We start from the raw sequence: 22,089 nt of genomic DNA on the forward strand, positions 1-22,089 counted from the left end.
CAGTCAAGATAACCAACACTTCATGACCCAATGGAAGCACATTCTACATAACTGCTCCAAACAACTGATCAACCTTATCATCACCAACCATAAAGAGGAATTATCCACACTCGACACACAAATCAACACCCTGGATAAGGATCTAGACCCCTACAAAAGCGAGGAGGAGTTTAGGAACCTGGTCACACTCACCAGGACCAAACTACATAAAACAGAGCAAGCCATCATAGAAACAAAAAAAAAAAAAATTCTACGAGACAAGTTTGGTAAGACCAACCGCAGCAACTCCAACCACAAACCCACCATCAAAAACCACAGGAACAAGACACAGACAGACATAAAATCACAACCAAAACACAACCCCCGAACAGGGAGACCACAAGGACGCAGCGCCGACCCCCCAGATACACCCATCTACAAGAAATTAGAACTTACCTACCAACAATATATGTCCAAAGTCCACAAGAACCACAACCCGACAAACACCCAACCTACACACAGACTACACAGACGTCCAGGAACTAGACTCCGACATAGACACATCCTTCAGCATACACGAGATAGAAGACCCATCGGACTCTGAACAATACGAAGACCTAGCCAGAAACTCCCTGAGACAAGGGTGGGTCAACACTCTCAGAGACACCTCTGCACTCACCACCACACAGGACAATCCAAAACACACACTATCAACACACCTCACCACCACCTTACCACCAGCAAGATGTACACCCACAAACACAGAAGAACAATGGTCCAATCATTTTTTAGATTTGGAGGCAGGCAGCCGCACCTGCCTATCACCATCACTAATCAGCATAAAGAGAAAACTAGACCAACGAGACGTGGATGCAGAGGCGGACACCCGACCAGATCCCAAACACCCACCGACCCCCCAACACCCGACAACAATGGCATCTTCAACCTCAGCTCACGCATCCTCACACCAAAAGACATCATTCTCCTCAACAAAGGCCTCAAGTTCGCACCCAACAACCACCTTAACAAATTCGAAACCTACCTAGACATCAACAGATTTGTCCGCAAACTAACCTTAAAAAAGAACTTCCTATCCAACAAAACCACCTCAGAAACCAACCCTGACAAATTCAAGCACACAACACTAAGACCACCTTCCAAATTCTTCCCCAGCCATCTTAAAGGACATTTCATCAACACCTTCGAACACATGATAACGGAAGACATGAACAAACTTGACACCCGAATCAAACACCGCAACCCTAACCTCACGGCAGGCGAACGCAGTGCACTCAAAGAACTCAAAACTGACACCAACCTCATAATTAAACCAGCTGATAAGGGAGGGGGAATAGTACTCTTGAACAAAGCCGATTACATCACAGAATCCCTACGCATACTACAAGACACAAACACATACGAGACCCTTAGGACAGATCCCACACATAACTTTAACATGACACTCAAACACATACTCCAAAACGGACTAGACAAAGGTATCTTGAACAAACACGAATACAACTTCATATACAACTCCAACCCCATCATTCCAGTTTTCTACTATCTCCCGAAAATACACAAAAGCATCACCAATCCACCAGGCAGACCAATCATATCCGGCATCAATTCCATATCAAGCAACCTCTCACAATACATTGACCATTTCCTGCAACCACACGTCAAACGCCAACGATCACACCTCCAGGACACCACCCATGTACTCAAAATCCTCGACAACATAACATGGGGTGATGACCACTGGCTGGTCACCAGCGATGTTACATCACTCTACACTGTAATCAATCACACACAAGGACTCGACAGCATCAACGAACACCTCAAACACGATGATTCACTGGAACCAGACCAATTATCCTTCATTCTACAAGGCATTGACTACATCCTTTCACATAACTATTTCTGGTTCAATGGGGAGTTTTTCCTGCAGAGGACGGGCACCGCCATGGGGACGAAGTTCGCGCCCAGCTATGCGAACCTGTTCATGAGTAGCTGGGAAGACTCCCACATATGGACGGGCCATGGCTGGGACGCGAACTTGGTCCTATGGACGAGGTACATCGACGACGTCCTCTGCATCTGGAAAGGCCCCCTCAACACATTACTTGACTTCATCAAGTACATCAATGATAACGATAGAAACCTCCATTTCACAACACACTACAGCCAGACATCAGTCAACTTCCTCGACTTGGAAGTCTTCATTGAAAACCAACAGATACATACCAGAACCTACCAAAAACCAGTGGACGTCAACAGCTACATCCTATCCACCAGTGGTCACCACCCCACCTGGCTTGACAATATCCCCACAGGACAATTCAAACGCATTAGACGCAACTGCACAAGACTCACAGACTACAAGGAACAAGCCAACACCCTCAAGAAACAATTTTTGGACAAAGCATACAAACCAGACAAGTTAGAACGCACCCTCATACAAATAGGTAAAGAAGACAGACAGCCACTTCTTGACTACAAACAAAAACCACAAGATATACAGAACAACATCCCATTTATCACGCAATACAACACACACGCAAACAGCATAAAACGCATCGTGAACAAACATTGGCACCTACTACTACAAGACGAACAACTCATCGACATCTTACCCAGCAAACCAAAAGTCATCTACAGGAAAGCCCCCAACATACAGAACCAACTAGTACGCAATCACATCCCACCCCTGCAACATTCACAAACTACCCTGGACAACTCTAGACCCACACAAGGTTTTTTCCACTGCGGTACGTGCACCAACTGTACCACCTTGAAATATCGCAGCACCAGACCCACCACATCATTCACATCAACACAGACAGGAGAAACATACAAAATACAGGAACACATAACATGCAACACCACGAACGTCATATATCTTATACAATGCCCCTGCAACCAACAATACATCGGCAGAACCACCAGACCACTTAAAACCAGGATCCAAGAACACCTCAGAAACATCACGAAACAGACAGACAACCACAGCATACCGATACACTTCCAAGAACACCACCATAGCAACACGACAGGCATCAGATTCACAGGCATTAAACACATCAAGAAAAACTGGAGGGGAGGGGACCACACCAAGACCCTAAACAAGGAAGAACTCCGGTGGATCTTCACCCTCAAAACACTAGCACCCAAAGGACTAAACATCGATAACGAGATTAAATCAGTCATCTCCAAATGAACACGGCCACCATATACTTGACACATTAACAACACCGATCCCCACGCAACCCCGCGTACTCAACCTCTTAAAATGTCAAGACAATCCGACCTTCCACCCTCTGACCATCCAAACCCCCCTCCACTAAATCATCTACCACCTCCCCCTACCGCCCCCATCAAGCCATACTCACCTTCAAATGCTGACACCCAGAATCAGTGATCCCCATTCACCCCCCGCATCACCGTTACCTTGACATCCCCTTCCCCAACCAACCCTGCCCTAACACATACACACCCTGACACCTTGATCACTACCACCCCCATACCCTTTATATCGCCCGCACCACCAATTCCAACACCCCCACCCACATCCCAAACGGACTCCCCCCGACACAACAGACAGCGGCCCTCACACTTATACACCTAGTCACGACCTCATCCGAGCCACCCCCGTCCCCCTCACCTCATCGCCCAGCACATTAAGCACCCATTACACCCCACTGCCACACACATTTAAGACACACCACGCCCCCCGCTTCTCTATGTTGCTATGGCTCCTGTCTGACACACATCACCGATCCGTAACATGAACACACACCTGCCCCCTACCCCCCCTCACGCTACATTTTATCCCAGCCCCCACACACATTCCTGCCTCTATAGTGACCACACCACCCCAAGACGGCACCCCTTCCCCCCCCCCTCTCCACAACAAGACCATTTACACACTACTGCACCAAACACATTCCACACACTAAGAACCTATTAGTCAACACACCAACCTTACTCCTCCTCGCCACACGTTGACACACACTTCCCCGTGTCAGTCGATTTAACCACTTGGCCACACCACATATATACTTACACAACCCTGGCATTCCACACATCATACAGGTTAGCGATACTAACCACTACTCCCACCCTCCCACTACACGCGGCCATCATCTAGACACCATTATACACATAACAGGAATGTCCACTACAGCACTGCCAGCTTGACACATGCCACACGCACCAGTCTTATTCCATCTCCTCCTGCCCGATCACCTAGCCACCATCCCCGGAGAGATGCCCATCCACACCTCCCCGGACCCCTGCGGTCACCCGAGCCACCAACCATCACCCTCATAATCACCCCCCCACACACACACACGTTTGGCCGCCTGCACCACGGGACTAAACTACCACGACAATGCTGTTTCACATCCCCACCTCCACAATAATTGCCTTACACACCCCGGTGCCCTTGACCCCCACCCTACTCGCCACATGCCCCTGCCCGCTCATTAAATCCTCCACACAGCACAAAACACTCTGCATACCTCCTCCGCCCAACGCACGCCAGAGCCAGCTGTCACCTTAACCCATGTAAACATACGGAAACCCTACACAGCATAAGATTGGCTGCCAGAACCACGTGACCACCTCCAACCAACCGCACCTGGTCTCGATCCCCATAGCAGCTGCATAATGCATTAAAGCACCCCAGCCCCAGCATACACACCCACACCAGCAGAGCACACGATTGGCTGCCGACACCACATGACCGCCGCTGACCATTCACAGCCGGTCACAATCCCCATAGCAGCCACATATGCACCCAGACACGAGCTCCAGCTAACACAACCACAGCTGCACAGTAAACCATTGGCTGCCCAAACCACGTGACGTTATCACCCAACCACAGGCTTAGCCTCGCACAATCACCCACGACCTATCAGATACATGGGCCACACCCACTCTTAGCCCTGATTGGTCATCTCCACCACCTGACAAACACAGAACCCGGAAGTTCCACATTTAAACCTCACACATGCATAGCCACACTTCTTACCTCCTTGAAGAAGGCAGAGCCCCTGCCGAAACGCGTTGGAGACCCCCTACATTCTGACACCACAGCCAGCTTACACCAGAGCTCTTCATTCCTGCGGAGAACTCGGTCGAGCCTTGCTGCTTCCAGAACCCTCTCTACCCACCACCCGCAGGGCCGCGCTGGGCATCACACCTAGCAAAGCCCTTCGCACCCCTCTTGATCACCACTCCACCTGCTAGACCCAGGCGACCACGCACCGCCCCCTGGGAGCAACCAACACCAGCTCCACTCACAGCTGTTCGTCCAGCAGCAATCCCTAAGCGATCCACACCAGCAGGCACCCACCAGGCAGCGGGAACAGAACGCCAGCAACGCGGTGCACCAAGCCCCACAGTGCACCAGCAAGCCACTACCACACACAGAGCTTCCTCCAACCGCTGACACCGCAACAGCCATCCAACACCGCATCTGCAAAAGGAAACTAACACCAGCTACCAGCAGCCCAAGCCTTTTTCACCAACAAATCCTACCGGTAGGTAAGTGACTCCGAGACTTATACCCCTGAACGGGACGCCGCCAGGGTGTACATCCACAACCGCCAGACCCGCTGCCAACCCACCACTCCCCTCCCCCCGAGACATCCTAAGACTGTTGACCAAAGGTCCAGCAGGGGTAACGTGCCGGTCTATTGAACTGCACGGAAAGGAGCCCCCTAAAAGGGTCCACTCACCTCCCCAGTCTCCACCCACACACACCCCCAAGTGGATCGCTCACCCCACCTGGGTGCCTGGGACCAAACAGGATTAGTACTGTTTTTTTCCAATAAACCCTTTGGCCCCCATTTCTGCCTCTGTCTTCATTTCCTCACCCACCACCTCCTGTCCATTAGACCCCCTTCCCTCCCTACACCCCATCACTCCACAAACAACATCGAACACAAAAGACCACAACACACTATTACTCCAGCATTACACCCATAGGTCGAGCGCACCCTCTACCCCATTATATCGTTACACAGGACCCGGTACTCCTGCTTTTAGGAAGGTGCAGCACCCCGACACAAACAATACATCTCACATCCCATCTGCCCATAGAGCAGAGCGCAGTTCTAACCCATCATTTGCACTCTGGTTCTAGCCTGTCATCCCCCCACAGTGCTCTGCTTCTAGCCTGTCATCCCCCCCCATAGCACTCTGGTTCTAGCCTGTCACCCCCCCAAAGCACTCTGGTTCTAGCCTGTCACCCCCCCCATAGCACTCTGGCCTGTCACACCCTGCTGTAATAGCAGGCAGAGTATAATGACCCTATGCAGAGAGACAGTCCCATCTGTACGGGTTACTGGCCACTCTATTGTGATTTCTGCAGGCAGAAGGGGGACATGGTCTGGTGGCGTTTTAGCTGCCTTGGAAACATGAAATGCATCTGACATCTGCAGGTTTTACAACAACGCCTCAGTGTAGATACTACAGCACAGGAGAACGTAGATTAGGACAGATCCCACCACCGTCCTCAGTCCAACATACCCTGATAAAAGCCAATACACAATGCAACGTCTCACCAACCTTGCCGAATCGGCTGCTTGCTCCTTGATCCCTTGAGACATGGGCCGCTCTGGGCTGAGGTTACGGCCTCCTCCCCACCTGGGGACGGGAATGTCGTCCCAACATCTCTGGTGTTTTTCCTGGTAGTGCTGGTAACAATTTCCAGCTCACCTGGAAGATGAATGGTTACTAAGTATTAGCTATGGAAACGGGTGATGGTCAGAAAATGAGAGTTATGGTAATACTTACCTTTGTTAACACTCTCTCTGCGAAGTCCATAGGGTCCACAGGGAGACCTTGGGGGTGTAGGTTAGGACCAGACAGTTACAGCGGTTGACTCTCAGGATGCACTGGTCCTTCACCCCCTATACCCCGTTCCCAAGCCAGAGGCCCTTCAGTTAGTTAGCAAGCCAATTGCAGGAGGAAGACAGGAGAGAAGGAAGACTGGTACACAGAAGAACACACTCACACAAGGGAGACTGACCGGTGACCAAAAAAACCAACCTAGAGAAGCCAGGGGCGTCAGGGCGGGCGTCCTGTGGACCCTATGGACTTCAAAGAAAGAATTAACAAAAGGTAAGTTTTACCATAACTCTCATTTTCTTCTTCAGGGTTCATAGGGATCCACAGGGATACCTTGGGGATGTCCCAAAGCAGTATTCAAGGGTGGGGACGCTCCTGAGCTGACAGGAGTATCCTGCGTCCAATGGAAGCATCCTGAGAGGTGAATGTATCAAAGGCATAGAACCGCAGAAAGGTGTGGACAGAAGACCACGTGCCCGCCTTACAAAGCTGTTCAGCCGAGGCGCCACGGCGAGCTGCCCACGAAGGTCCCACAGAGCAAGTGGAATGAACAGTAACGGACGCTGGCACAGGAAGACCCATCTGCAAGTGAGCCAGCCATGCGAATCCATCTGGCCAGGGTCGGTTTGTTGGCTGGCCAGCCCTTCTGTAGAATCCATAGAGGACAAAGAGAATCTATTTTCCTAAAAGAACAGATACGGTCCATGTAGATCTGAGGGCAGGATGTAGTCATGAGACCGGCTGCTCTCAATCCCGACACTATACAATCCCGGCAGGGGACTTGACATAGACGCCTATGTTAATCCCGACGCCGGGACCCCGACAGGACGCCGGACCGATCATCCAGCACCGGAGGTAAGTAGCGATGTAGCCGGGGGGCTTAGGTTTAGGGACCCCCCCGGGGAGACTTAGTGTTAAGCACCCTAAGTAGGGAGGGTTAGATTACGTACCTCCGTGTCGGGCTAGCGCTGTCAGGATTTGAACCGGCAGCTACACAGCCACTGGCATTTCAATCCCATTTCCCTGAGGGCATGGACCACATCCAAGGAAGCCTCACCAGCTGAAAGGCCGGGTGAACAGAAGGCCGGGACTACAATTTCCTCATTGACATGGAATTGAGAGATCACTTTGGGAAGAAAACCAGGGCAAGTACGAAGAACCGCCTTATCTGAAAGTAAAATCAGAAATGGGGAGCGACATGACAGTGCCTCCCCAAGTCTGACACCCTACAGGCAGAGGCAATAGCCAGAAGAAATATAGTCTTCGCTGTTAACCATTTGTGATCCCGATTCCAGGGGTTCAAACGGAGGGCCCTGCAGGGCCTGAAGAACCACAGACAAATCCCAAGAAGCCACCGGAGGGACAAAGGGAGGTTGAATGCCGAGAATACCCTGTACGAAGGTGTGAACAAACGGTAGCGTAGCAATTTTGCGTTGGAACCAGATAGACAAAGCAGAGACATGAACTTTAAGTGAGGCCAGGCGAAGTCCAAGGTCCAGTCTGGCTTTACACCGCTGGAAGTATGTATGCCACACTCTGATAGATCCGAGCAGAAGCCGGTTTATGCGCCCTGAGCATAGTCTGTACTACTGCTGGAGAAAATCCCTTAGATCTTAAGGAGGGATGTCTGAAGAGCCTCGCCGTCAGAGACAGACGACCCAAGTCCGGGTGTAGACAAGGCAGCAGAAGAGGAAAATTGATGGAGAGGCTCTGAAGGTCTGAGTACCAATGTCATCTGGGCCACGCTGGACCCACCAGAAGGACAGTGCCTCTGTCTTGTTTGAATTTCCGAAGGACTCGAGGAAGGAGGGAGACCTGAGGAAACAGGTACGCCAACCGAAAGTTCCACTTCATGGACAATGCGTCTACGAAGGCTGCCGCGGTATCCCTTGTTCTTGATCCGTACACCACAAGCTTGTGACAAGAGGCCAGGAGGTCCACTGGTAGGCCCCACTTGTCCGCACACTTCTGGGTGGAGAGACCATTCCCCGGCATGTACATGGTGACGGCTGAGGAAGTCTGCTTCCAGAAGGGGTGTTCTATGGTTAGGCGAGACGTCTGTAACCACCATGAGAGGGACAGACGAACCTTTGGAGAGAGAACCATTGTTTGGGACTTTAATTGAGAAGGCAATCCCTTCCACCTGGAGAGGATCAGGAGTTGCAGTGGTATTGTGTTACTCTTGCCTGTGTTAGACATATTGCAGAGTAGTATAGCACTATGGTATGAGGCAGAATATCACCACTGAGTATGTGGCAAAGCCCAACTGAAGAGGGTGGTGGGGGGGTGGGAAGTAATATAAATAGCCTGTTCAAGTCTGTATTAATCTGTAGAACTTCAGCAAATTTATGGCACCAAGTATAGTGCATCTGCCCCAGTATGCGATAACTTCACAACTCTAGTGAGAAAAGAAGTGTATATGGACCCTTATTACACCGGTATTGTCAGGGACACAGAGAGAGAAAAGTGACACAGAGACACACAGCGCTAGCAGATCGCATACAATGCAGAAAGTAACTGCACAATTGGCACTAAAATCTACTACTCAGACTCTAATGTCTGGTAGGCTATAGCGCTACATATCCTGGCTCCAGGGAGAGGTATGTAGGAGGACCCGTACCCTGCGTTCCCAGAGAGCTGTGGCTGAGCCTATGGAGAAAATGGCCGCCGGAGACCTGAGGGGGCGTGGCTGGAGACCTCTGAGGGGGCGTGGCCGAAGAGAAAATGCAGCTCAGAGCAGATTAGACCCTGTGGAATGGCGCCATAATCTGGGGGAGGGGCCCGCTTAAACAGGGAAAGCTGGTTTCCCCTGGCTGATTATTAACCCCAGGGATGCTGGTTTCCGGCACCATATGTACCTGGTGGTCTTAGTGGAGTACGCGGACTACCCCGGTGTACACTCAGTGTCCTCTGTTCCGTCCCCTGAGACCGAAGGAAAGACTGCCCACGTGCGGGTTACCGCTTCGCCTTACCTGTCCCCGTGTCCGAGTTGCAGTCAGTGGTCATCCCGCAGGGCCAGCTAGTAAGGTCCCCGGGAGCCCGTTGAGAGTACCAGATGAAACTGGAGTGGCGATGCCCGGAGATGTGATAGTGTGTCAGCACAGACGTGACATGCACAGTCTGGTGCTGAACACTCAGTGGTAAAATAAATTAAAAAACTGCTAAATCAAATAAATAAAAGCTTATGGGCTGCCTAAATGGTGATCTGACTCCTGCAGACACTAGAACTAACTGGAGGGTCTCTGGTTTGGGGGCGGGGTATAGGGGTAGGACCAGTGCATTCTGGGAGTCAACAGCTTTAACTATCTGGTCCTAACATCCACCTAAACCCCAAGGTATCCCTGTGGATCCCTATGGACCCTGAAGAAGAAATCAGTGATAGCCTCACAAAGCGCAGTGTAACAGCTACTAGCAGTGAACTTAGTAAAGGCTACTGAGCACATGAAGGACTGGTGGTTACAGACCAGTGACTGGATTAGTTACAGCACAAATATCTGCTACTAGATCAGAACGACAGGACATTTGGAGCAGTCGTGTGTAAATAAAGGTAACATACCTGCCTGGATGCCTTTATGCAGCACCTTAGTGCTCCTTTTGTGTCTGAGCGCTGCACTCGGTTCCCACGGGATGTTAGACAAGGCCGAGTCCGTGTCCTTAATGGGAGAAATAGAGAGCGTCATAGAGTGATCCCGCCACTCGCTGAGCATACGGGTCACAAAGTCAGAGTAATGGGGGGGTCATGCTTATCTAATCGTATCCCCTGTAACCACGAGACAATTAATGACATACAAAATGTGTACACGTGCATCTTACCCCCTTGTGCTACAAGTCGCGTCTTTTGGTGCATCTTTTTACCTTCTAATGCGTCTTATTCGCAAAGCGATGTGAATAGGACGCACAACCAGCTTCTGCTGATCAAAATGTGTGGCATGCCTATATTGTGTGCGCGCAAGGAAGGCAAGAGGCACAGGAGTACAAGACCCATCTCCTTGTTACAGAATACCCGGATCTCAATAACTGGAATTATTCCTCTACCTTACTAGGACTTTTCTGCAGTTCGTTGATCACCATTCCAGCCTGCGCTCGGCGAGACCCCCGGCTTGGTTTCTTTGAGATTTCCACCGTCCGTTTCTTTTGAAGGTCAATGGTACTGTAGAGCCGGGAGAGCTTTGAGGAAGGACGAACTCTCTCTGGGCCAAAAGCGTTGATGAGTCGAACGGTATCAATGGTGGACATGGAACTGCTGGTCCCCGTCCTGGTTGTTGCTTCACTATTGGTTTGCGTGGCGGCTTCTGACTCCGTGTTGGCACTCTCGGTCACAGTGCTTCTCGTCGCATAGGACAGGTCTGAATACAGCGACCCACCACTAGAAACATGGCCGTCAGATTTACTTTGTGAACACCGGCTCCCCGAGCCATCAGAGGTTTCCATATCATACGGACTCGGAGTCCCAGTAACTTTCTGAGACACTGCTGCTGATTTCTTCCTGTCCCGTTTGTCCCCCTCTTTCATGTTCCCTTCTTCTATTCCATTGTCCATAAAGATTTGGGAACTTTTCCTGCCATCTTTAGGAGACAGCAACATGTTTTGGGCTGGATTTTGTAGGAGCCTTGCGAGTCGGTCCAGACGCTCCACCAGCGATATTTCCAGCTTGTTGGTTGAGTCAGAGAGCTGACTCTTGTTCCTTTGTGTAAAGCGTGCCCAGAGTTCATCCAGGCTCTGATTGGAGACAATACTCTGACTTCTTATTGACTCAGTTTTTTGGAACCTGCCTTGGACATCGTTGGCATGCCTACCAGGGGAGCCGCGGTCCTCACTAACCGAGTGTTTTTTGCCGAGACTTAGCTTGGGGTCCCAGCTGCTGGTGGGCGAGTAGCCCTGGCTCCCTAGTGTCTTTCCAGTCCTGAAACTACTTCCGTGAACATCGGTGACCTCGAAACTAGGCACCGTGTAACCAGGTTTCTTTGTCTGGGTCGGCTCAGACACCACGTCCAAGGAATTGTATCTCAGAGGTAACATAACGTCTGATAGTTGCTCTTCTGTACGATCGACCTCTGGCTGTAAAGGGAAGAACTCGCTGTCCCCAAAGGATGATTGTAGATGGTACTTTTCCCTCCGATGATCCAACCCCTCTCTTGGCTCAGCTTCATGGTGGGGGCCTCCAAGTTGGAGTGTGCCATAGGATGCTTTACCGTAGCTCCCAAACTCATTCCTTGGCTCTGTTTCTGGCATGTGTCTCTGTTTTGGTTGAGAGAGATTTTTGGATAATCCCAGGTCATCATGAAAACCTTGTAAAATAATAATATAGGAAATGATTAGTATTAATCAACACAATGTTTAGGTAGTTATCTATCATTCCACCATACACAAGTGACAGGTATGTAACCTGAAAGCAGCACTTCTCGGTGCGATATGGGACTACGCACCTGTAGGGGTCCTGCGCTGCTCCGGAATCTCCTCCCATGCTATTTTAGGGACAGGATCCTTGCTGTAGATGCCCTCTGTGTGTCTCGGTAGTGAATGATCGGATAACTTCTCTGTGGCCGAACCCAAAACGTCCGCTGGAAACTTTGGAGAGATGGCGTCATTGGAACCTGACAGTAGCGGGATAAGTCGTGATCAGTGTCTGCACGTCGTACAGTAACAATATTAGGGACATGCGAAGAACTTGTTTCACATCATAAGGAAAACCCTCTCGTATCATCCAGAAATCCACCTTCACTAAAATAATATAAAGGAACTTGTTCCTGGTAATTCTGTCCAGAGTTTGAAAAATAAGATTAAAAATCCTTCAGATGATCTGGGACGGTCAGTAGGTCAAACAGAACATAAATAACAATTAAAACATTAAAGGTAGAATTGCTGAAAAATACATTTATGGGGTAAAATAAAAGCACATAAAGGAAGACATCCTCCTTACAACACAATGATAGCGAGCGAGATGTGTTTATGTGGGGCAGGCGCGAGTGTGACGAACGGATGGAACAGATGGGTGTGCGTATAAGTGAGGGGTATGAGATATAAAATAAATATAGCAATATACACTATATAAACCCTTACTGCTTTCTCATTCATACAAGACTCATGTGTGCTGGGTTTGTACTGAGTCCTTGCAGGTCATTTGCTGATACATTTGTCTGTGTGATGTACTCTCCCTGCAAACAGCTAATTGCTTTGGTAATTGTGTCGATTCGCCCTGCGGCAGCGTAATGTTGCGTAACGAGCCAGTTAATGGCGAGGACTTTCTTACATACATCCTCTTCAGTCACACGACTGGAATTAGATCTGGAACGTCTGTACATTTTATTTCAAATATGTAAAATATCCCAGAAATTTGACTATTTATAGTTACAGCATAATCAGAGTCGTCTCATACACCTAACACCGCCCTAGCAATCAGCCACACACCTGCAATAATAATATCCATATGTGACATACTTCTATGTAATAATATACAGTATGGTAATGACAGAAAAGCAACCGCGGTGAATGCCGTTGGCCGCAATTTACATTTGTCTAAAAGCGAAGCCACAGGCACAGCGCAGATCTCGGACAGGCTGTTACCGGGATTTTACTACAGCCACTTGCTATATGGCTGCATGAGTATTTAGGGGAGTGAGGACATATGTATATGCCTAAAGTGCACTCTAAATTTAATTGCATGTGAACTTCAAATTGTGACTTAAAAATATCACTTGAAGCCCTGGGAACATTGGCGCAATGGTGAATCCGTACATTTGCATGTAACGATAAGGGGCCTGCGTGTGATGGAGGATTTTTATCATCAGCCGTTACAGAGAAAGGATGACGGACTATGCTGAAATAAGGAAACCTGGCAGACAGTGACGATTACACCTGTAGGATTCTACAGAAGAGCGTGATCTAGATCACGGACGTTTCCGGTTACCTTACCTGGATGGGAACTCTCGATGGTGCTGACAGGAGACATCTGGAACCCCCCCTCCATAGAGGGGACATAGAAGAGTTCCGGGCTTCCCGGGGGCTTGTACGGCAGCAGCACAGGGTGATCTGTACCAAGGAAATCAAACACATACAGCATTAAATATATATTTATCATTGGTAAAGGACAGTTATCCCTAGTTCAAATGTTAACTCTAATCCTGGCCTCAGTGTTGTCGCTTGTTCCGTGAGCACAGATAGGCTGTTTACTTGTATTAATACTGCATACTGAAATATTGTCCACTGGCAGGCGTCCTTTACATGCAAACATGCAGATTATTTTATTTCCCCTTATACGTGCTAAGTAATTAAGGATGCCTCTCCTACTGGTGTCATCGGGGTGGGGGCGGCTATAGGTGACATCACACAATGGGCAGATTGGGAAGCGGTTGGGGAATAGAGGGCACAATCAGCCACCCTGGGACCTGGCTACATAAATATCACTCACCCTGCCACGTTGAGGACAGGACGCTGGCCCCCCGTTCCGCCATTACTCTGTGCTGTTGCCCGGTATAGCGGGAATCTCTTACATCACAGAACGTCTTTGTGATGTCACAAACACTTTATACTGAATCTCTTCTCTAACCAGTAACAGGAGGTGCTGAACCACTCAGGCTCTAACTCACCAGTAGCTCGGCAGAGGCTGGAGAGGGCAGTACGGGACGGGAGCTGTCTGTCTGGAGTCCTCTTGTCCTTTGGAAGTGAAGAAGTGGAGGCTTCATGCTGTGTACCGTCAATGAATATCTCAGCTGAGAAGCAGGTTCTCTCCGGACTTTCCGTTGTTATCTGCGTCGTGGCATCAGACAGTGGCCAGCGCCGATTATCAGATTGGGTTAATTTCTCTGGAATACTTTCTCCATCCAGCTCTTGGACAAGGTCTTCACTGCTGGCTTTAGTCCCTCCGTACTTTGCTACAGCATGTAGGAAATAGGAGCTGTTAGCTGGTACGGGCTCATTTCTGGGCTGATTTTCCAGGGGTAATGTAGATGTTTCGGGATCTGCTCTGAGCCCAGAATCTGGTGACTCATTAGCAGTATCCGGTGCCACCGCCGTACTTGATAGCTCGAGGACGCCCACGTCCTCTTTGGGGGAGATTGTCACATGGATACAGGAAAGGGCTTTCCTAGTTGGAGAAGATACGAGGGCTGACCTGGTCTGGAACTTCTGAGAAGACGACTGATACACCCCTCTGGTATGCGATTGATCGGTGCTAATCTGCTCATTGTAGCACTGCGACTGGTCAGCATCAAGTCCTTTTATTTGGTGATGAAGGCCACTCGTTACGGGACGTTCTGCTTGTAGTGTGTCGTGGCTAGGGCTAGCATTTTCTAGGTCATGAGGTAGAAGTCTACTGGATCTCTCAATAGATGGAAGAGAACTGTCCTCAAGGGGTAAACTGACAAAGGAATATTCTTTATCCGTAGCCAAGGCTGGGGCAGAGATCTGGTGGCTTTTACCTTCGTCGGACTGCCCTTGTTCAACAGAGACAGCTACGGGCGGCTGGTGTGTAACCACATCTTTACCAGGCAGGTATGAGATGGGTACTTCTTGTGTAAGAATGGCATGATTGTCTTCATTTGATCGTGAAGCCTCAGGAGGTTGTTTGCGTCTGAAATCCAGGTCAATAGAGGACTTATCGAAGTTTACACTCTGTGACCAGTCTGAACCCGCAGCTTTAGGACTGGGAGATATGGAACGGGGTGAGGAACGCTTGCGTGATGAAAACGTGATGGAAGCAATTGGCTTTGCAGTGTCTTCGTTATATCTTACCGGCAGCACCGCCCGAGTGTCCACTTCTCGAGACGTTCTCCCAGTTCGTCGTGGAGCGTGAAGCTCGCTCATCGGACCTTCGTGGTGGGGCGCAGGGATCATCGGATCTTTACCCATCCCTACAGCTGTGGAGTCGTACCGGGCATTGTAAGCTTCACCGCTGGCGGTTGGTAATAGATGAACTGTGCGGTTCTCTAGTGCATCATGGGAGCTAGCGACATGTAACTGGTCATGGTCTGGCGATGGAGTCAGCTGTAACCTGAAGACATCTGTGTCCTTCGTAGGAGCCAAATGATTTGCGCCAAGATCAAGATCCTGTAAGTAGTCACATATAAAATCAATGTACCAATTCATCATACACATGTACTGTACCAATTCATCATACACATGTACTGTACCAATTCATCATATACTGTACATGTACTGTACCAATTCATCATATACCTGTAATGTACCAATTCATTATACACATGTAAATGCATCCGAATACTTGAATAAGTTTGAGGATAGATAAGCACCCTGTTTGATATGTAATTTTGTTAGGTAAGTTAAGAGTTAAAAGCTGGAGGGGGATGTGGTTAGTATTCGTCACTTGAGGAGTATAAGCCTATGGTAGGATTTAAGGGAGGGCTTAGAGGTTCCATATAAATAGCCTGGTGAGGGGAGACATCTTCCTCTTTCCAGTTTATTTCAACCAGGCTGGCTAAGTGACATATGTATTGTATTTTATATGTCTGTCTTTCTCTTCTTCTTTCACATTTCACACCCCATTTATTTCCCCTGGTCTACCACCCTCTCTGTCTCCTGTTAATTTTATCTTTTACTACCTTCCTATTTCTAATTTCCCCCCTGTCCTTTCCTTTCTGCACATGTTCCAAACTTTTCTTCCCCCTTCCCCTGCTTGTGTTTCCATATAGTCCCTGTTACCTGCCAGTGCCCTCCCTCCCTGTCATTTCCAGATACACAGGCCCCGTAACCCCCCTGCCCCCGGCTACCAGGCCTCTCACCTCCGTGGCTGCTTCCCCAGCCAGACGAGGGCCATGGTCCGCTCAGGCGCAAGGCTCCACCTGCCTGCACTCCCGCTGCCGGCTCTCGATTGCCGCCGCCCCACATCGACCACCCCTTCCCCGCGGCCGCCTGCTCTCAAGCGGCAGCGATAACAAGAGATATGGTAAGAACTTACCTTTGTTATCTCTGTTTCTACGAAGTCCATAGGGTCCACAGGGTTGACCTTGGGGTTATAGCTGGAACAGGATCCATGGGCACCACACAGTTAAGCTTTTAGCTCCCAGGATGCACTTGGGTCCTCCTCTATACCCCGCCCCCGAGCCACAGGCACCTCAGTTGGTAAGCAGCCTAGGCCGGAGGAGAATATGGAACAGAGAGAAGGAAGACTGGAACACACAAGAAACCATACTCACAGCAATAGGAGACGGAAAACCGGTGACCAGCCACACAGCCCATTTGAAGCCAGGTGCGTCAGGGCGGGCGCCCTGTGGACCCTATGGACTTCGTAGAAACAGAGATAACAAAGGTAAGTTCTTACCATATCTCTTGTTTTCTACTTCAGGGTCCATAGGGGGTCCACAGGGTTGACCTTGGGGATGTCCCAAAGCAGTACAACTAAGGGCGGGGACGCTCCTGTGCTGAAAGGAGTACCCGGCGCCCAAAGGATGCATCCTGAGAGGCAAAGGTGTCAAACGCATAGAACCTCAAAAACGTTTGAATTGAAGACCAAGTGGCCGCCTTACACAGCTGAACAGCAGAAGCGCCACGTCTAGCAGCCCAAGAGGGACCCACAGAACGAGTGGAATGAGCCTTAACAGAGGCTGGCACAGGTAAGCCCTCCTGTGCATAAGCCTCACAAATAACGGAACGAAGCCAACGGGCTAACGTTTGTTTGTTGGCAGGCCAACCCCTCTTGTGAAAACCAAAGAGGATAAACAAGGAATCAGACTTCCTAACCGAAGCCGTCCGGTCTACATAAATTCTAAGCGCCCGGACCACATCTAAGGAAGTCCCACCAGCTGAAAGATCAGGGGACTGAAAAGCTGGCACAACAAGTTCCTGATTAATATGGAACTTCGAGACCACTTTGGGCAAAAACTCAGGACGAGTGCGGAGCACCGCTCTGCCCTGGTGAAAAATCAGGAAAGGAGGGCGACAGGAAAGTGCCCCCAATTCAGACACCCTCCTGGCCGAAGCAATTGCCAGGAGAAAAACCGTCTTAAATGTCAGCCACTTGAGCTCCACCGCCTCAAGAGGCTCAAACGGAGGACCCTGCAGGACCCGTAGCACCACCGCCAAGTCCCAAGGAGCCACAGGAGGCACAAAGGGAGGCTGGATCCTGAGAACACCTTGGAAAAAGGTGTGAACGTCTGGTAGTATTGCAATCCGTCGTTGAAACCACACGGACAAGGCGGACACATGAACCTTCAGAGATGCAAGGCGTAAGCCGAGATCCAATCCTGACTGAAGAAATTCCAAGATCCTAGAAACTCGGAACACCTGAGGATCATAAAGTCTGGACTCACACCACTGAAAGTAAGTGTGCCACACTCTGTGATAAATCCGTGCTGAAGCAGGCTTGCGTGCCCTGAGCATCGTACCAATAACCGAACTGGAGAAGCCCCGAGACCTCAAGACGGCTGTCTCAAGAGCCACGCCGTCAAAGACAGCCGACCCAGATCCGGGTAAAGGCAGGGCCCCTGAGACAACAAGTCCCGACGTTGAGGAAGAAGGTACGGAGCGTCGATGGAGAGGCTCCTCAGATCGGAGTACCAAGGACGTCTGGGCCACGCCGGAGCTACCAGCACGAGCATGCCGCCGTCCTGCTTGAATTTCCGCAGAACCCGAGGAAGCAGGGATATCGGAGGAAACAGATACGCCAGGTGAAACGTCCATGTCACCGACAGCGCGTCCACCAGACTTGCACCTGCGTCTCTTGTCCTTGACCCGTAAACGGGCAACTTGTGATTGTGACGGGAGGCCATCAAGTCCAGCTCCGGCAGTCCCCACCTGTCCACGAGTAGCTGAAACACCTCTGGGTGAAGCGACCATTCCCCGGGATGCACGTCGTGACGGCTGAGGAAGTCCGCCTCCCAATTGAGGACTCCGGGGATGAAGACCGCCGAGATCGCTGGAATGTGACCCTCCGCCCAAGACAGGATACGAGACACCTCCGACATCGCTGCCTGACTGCGAGTTCCGCCTTGGTGATTGATATACGCCACCGTGGTGGCGTTGTCGGACTGCACCTGTACCGCCCTTCCGTGAAGAGCGGGGCCGGACGACTGCAGGACCTTGTATACTGCCCGCAGTTCCAGGATGTTGATGGGGAGAAGTGCTTCTTCCGCTGACCAACGACCCTGAAGCGACAAAGAGCCGGTCACTGCCCCCCATCCCCGGAGACTGGCATCCGTCGTGAGCAGGACCCAGTCCGGGATCCAAAATGGGCGCCCCTCGACCAGATGAGCTGTCTGAAGCCACCAAGCCAAAGATAGCCGACGTCCGGAGACAACACCAGCACCTGAGAGCGGATCCGGTGAGGTAACCCGTTCCATTCTGATAGAATCAGCCCCTGCAGGGGCCGGGAATGGAACTGGGCAAATTCCACCATGTCGAATGTCGACACCATGGACCCCAGAACTCTCATAGCCGAATGGACCGACAGGCGGCAACGGCTCAGGCAACTGCGTATCCGCAGCTGTAGTGAGGCGACCTTCTCCGGAGTCAGGAAGATCCTTTGCTGACGCGAATCCAGCAGGGCTCCCAAATGAACCATCCGCTGTGATGGAATCAAAGAGGACTTTTTCCAATTTATCAACCACCCGTGCGCTTGCAGGCAAGCGATCGTCAGGTGGAGATGTTGAAGCAGTACCTCCGGGGAGCTCGCCAGCAACAGGAGGTCGTCCAGGTACGGCAGCAGCCGTACATTCTGGTTCCGAAGATGTGCGGCCATGACCGCCATAATCTTGGTGAACACCCTCGGTGCCGTGGAGAGACCAAAGGGTAGCGCCTGGAACTGATAGTGGTGTTGAAGGATAGCGAACCTCAGATACCGCTGGTGTGAAGATGCTATCGGAACATGGAGGTAGGCGTCCTGGATGTCCAGGGACACCATGTAATCCCCCGGTTCCATCGCCAGAATGATGGAACGTAACGTTTCCATCCTGAACTTGGGAACTCTGAGGAATTTGTTCAGAGACTTCAAGTTGAGGATAGGGCGATGAGAACCATTGGGTTTCTGCACCAGAAACAGAGTAGAGTAGTACCCCGTCCCCCGTTGTGATAGAAGAACGGGAACAATGACCCCTGCTTTCAGCAAGGACTCTATAGCCTCCTGAACCTGTAACGCCTTGGTCTTGTTCTGAGAAGGACTTGTGCAGAAAAACTGGTGGGGTGGTCTGTGCCAAAAAGACAGGGCGTACCCCTGGGAGACCACTTCTCGAACCCAGGCATCCGTGGTGGTATTGTGCCAGCACTGGGCAAATAGAAGAAGTCGGCCTCCCACTCTGAGGTCCCCCAGAGGGAGGCCCGTCCCATCAGGCCGCAGGTTTATCTTCCTGCTTGGAAGAAGGGCGCCGAGCACTCCAGGCTTGCTTCTTGGGTTTAGAGGCCGTCTTACTCGCAGACTGTCTCGGGAAGGACTGACCTTTCGCCTTACCCTGAACCCGAAAGGAACGAAAAGCCGAACTCCGAACCTTAGCAGGCAGTGCCGCCGAAGGGAGGAAGGCCGACTTGGATTTAGCCAGGGTGTCCACTATTTTGTCCAAGTCCGGACCAAATAGTAATTCCCCATTGAAAGGTAAGGCCTCCAGACCTTTCTTTGAATCAGAGTCCGCTCTCCAGGACCGCAACCATAAGGATCGGCGGGCAGACACCGCTGCAGCCGATACCCGCGAGGTCAGCAGACTAGCATCTAAAGAAGCTTCTCCAATGTAAGAAGCGGCGTCCCTCATTTGTCCCAACAACGCCCGCTGGACATCCGGAGCGTCGTCCGGGAAGGTATCTTCCAATGCATTGGCCCACCCCTCAATGGCCTTGGCCACCCAGGAAATGGCCATGGACGGTCGGGCCACCGCCCCGGAGAGGGAGTAAATAGACTTTAAGCAAGTCTCAACTTTCCTGTCCGTGGGATCCTTCAGCGAGGATATCGACGGTAATGGTAAGGTGGCGCCCCGAGTTAAACGGGTGACATGGGAATCCACCGCCGGTGGAGTTTCCCATTTTTTACAATGTGCCTCAGGGAAGGGGTAATTAGAAGCCAACCGCTTCTGAGGAAGGAATCTCTTACTGGGTGCCTGCCAAGCTACCGCCATATGATCCGTCAACTGATCCGACAGGGGAAACACCGCAGAAGCCACCTTAGTTTTTTTGAAACTAGGAAACTTCGACCTAGGAACCGGTGCCTCATCCTCTATAAGAAGAATAGCTCGCACCGCCCTAACTAGTGCTCGCACATTAATGGACGACTTGGTATCCATTTCCTGGACCGAGGCGTCCGAGTCAGTGTCATCAGGGACCTCCCCATCATCTGAGGAACCCTCTGAGTCCGATACCTGAGCAGCCCGTGTCATGAGTGGGCGTTTAGAAATCCTAGAAGGCATGTCAGTCTGCAACATTGACTGAAAAGCCGAGGAAGCGGCCGCCAAATTTTGCATGGAGTTGGAGAGCACATCCACCCATGGTGGAGGCGTCGCCATAGGGGCCTGAAAAGGTATCACAGGCTGCTGCGGCACAGGGGAAGCCTGTATATACATAGGCAACCCCGCATAGGGACCAACTGATTGAGACCCAGGAGGACTCCGCAATAACTGCGGGACACCCGGGGAATGGGGGATGGTCGGCTGGGGCACCGCCCTAGTAGGGAGAGCAGTCGGGACCGACAGACGGTCCGCAATAGACACCAGCACTTGAGAAAACATCGCCCACGGTGGTTCCTGCGCCAGAGAAGGTCTGGATGGACCAGGAGCCACCTGGCATCGACTACACAGGCCATCCTGTGACAAATCCTCCCTATCTACTCCTGCAGAACAGCGTCCGCAGGAGGCCAACACCGGAGCCACTGAGCGCTCAACCTCCTCGTCTGACATGACAGAATATATTATATATCTGGCACCAGGGTAGAAGTGAAACGCACTCACCGGTGTGCTGAACAACAGCCCACAATATGGCACTGAGTAGCACACAACTGTATGTGACGGACCTCACAAATACGTGATCTATATAAGTGAGGTCAGTAGAAACGCCCCTCCCCCACACACCTGCAGGGCTTGTAGGAGAAGTAAAGGGATAGGTATAAGCTGACAGTAAGCGGAAAATAAGCACAGACAGGCAGCACTAGCAAAAAGTCACATACCATGCAGGAAGATATACTCACTGCACCTTTACACTACAATCAACCTGCCCAGATTCAGTGTCTGGGAGGGCTATAGTGCTGTGTACGCTGTCCTTAATCAGGGGAGAGGTACACAGGGGGACCGGTCCGCGTGCTCCCTGAGATCTGCGCTGCCACAGTGGGAA

The 22,089-nt window shown here is 50.9% G+C and overlaps 1 protein-coding gene across 1 annotated transcript in view; it reads right to left on the minus strand.

Annotated features, from left to right (window-relative positions):
* The window catches only part of ALMS1 (ALMS1 centrosome and basal body associated protein), a 157,082-nt gene that overhangs the window by 48,590 nt on the left and 86,403 nt on the right, over positions 1 to 22,089 (minus strand). Inside the window, exons 8-13 of the mRNA XM_088458886.1 lie at positions 14,421 to 15,879; positions 13,747 to 13,863; positions 12,261 to 12,428; positions 10,870 to 12,122; positions 10,391 to 10,487; positions 6,553 to 6,702 (exon numbers count right to left, since the gene is read on the minus strand). Of these exons, the coding sequence (XP_088315012.1) occupies positions 6,553 to 6,702; positions 10,391 to 10,487; positions 10,870 to 12,122; positions 12,261 to 12,428; positions 13,747 to 13,863; positions 14,421 to 15,879 (3,244 nt within the window). The remainder of the gene's footprint in view (positions 1 to 6,552; positions 6,703 to 10,390; positions 10,488 to 10,869; positions 12,123 to 12,260; positions 12,429 to 13,746; positions 13,864 to 14,420; positions 15,880 to 22,089) is intronic.

Source organism: Taudactylus pleione, unplaced genomic scaffold, assembly GCF_031769625.1.
Source record: "Taudactylus pleione unplaced genomic scaffold, aTauple2 ptg000861l, whole genome shotgun sequence".
Lineage (NCBI taxonomy): Eukaryota > Metazoa > Chordata > Amphibia > Anura > Myobatrachidae > Taudactylus > Taudactylus pleione.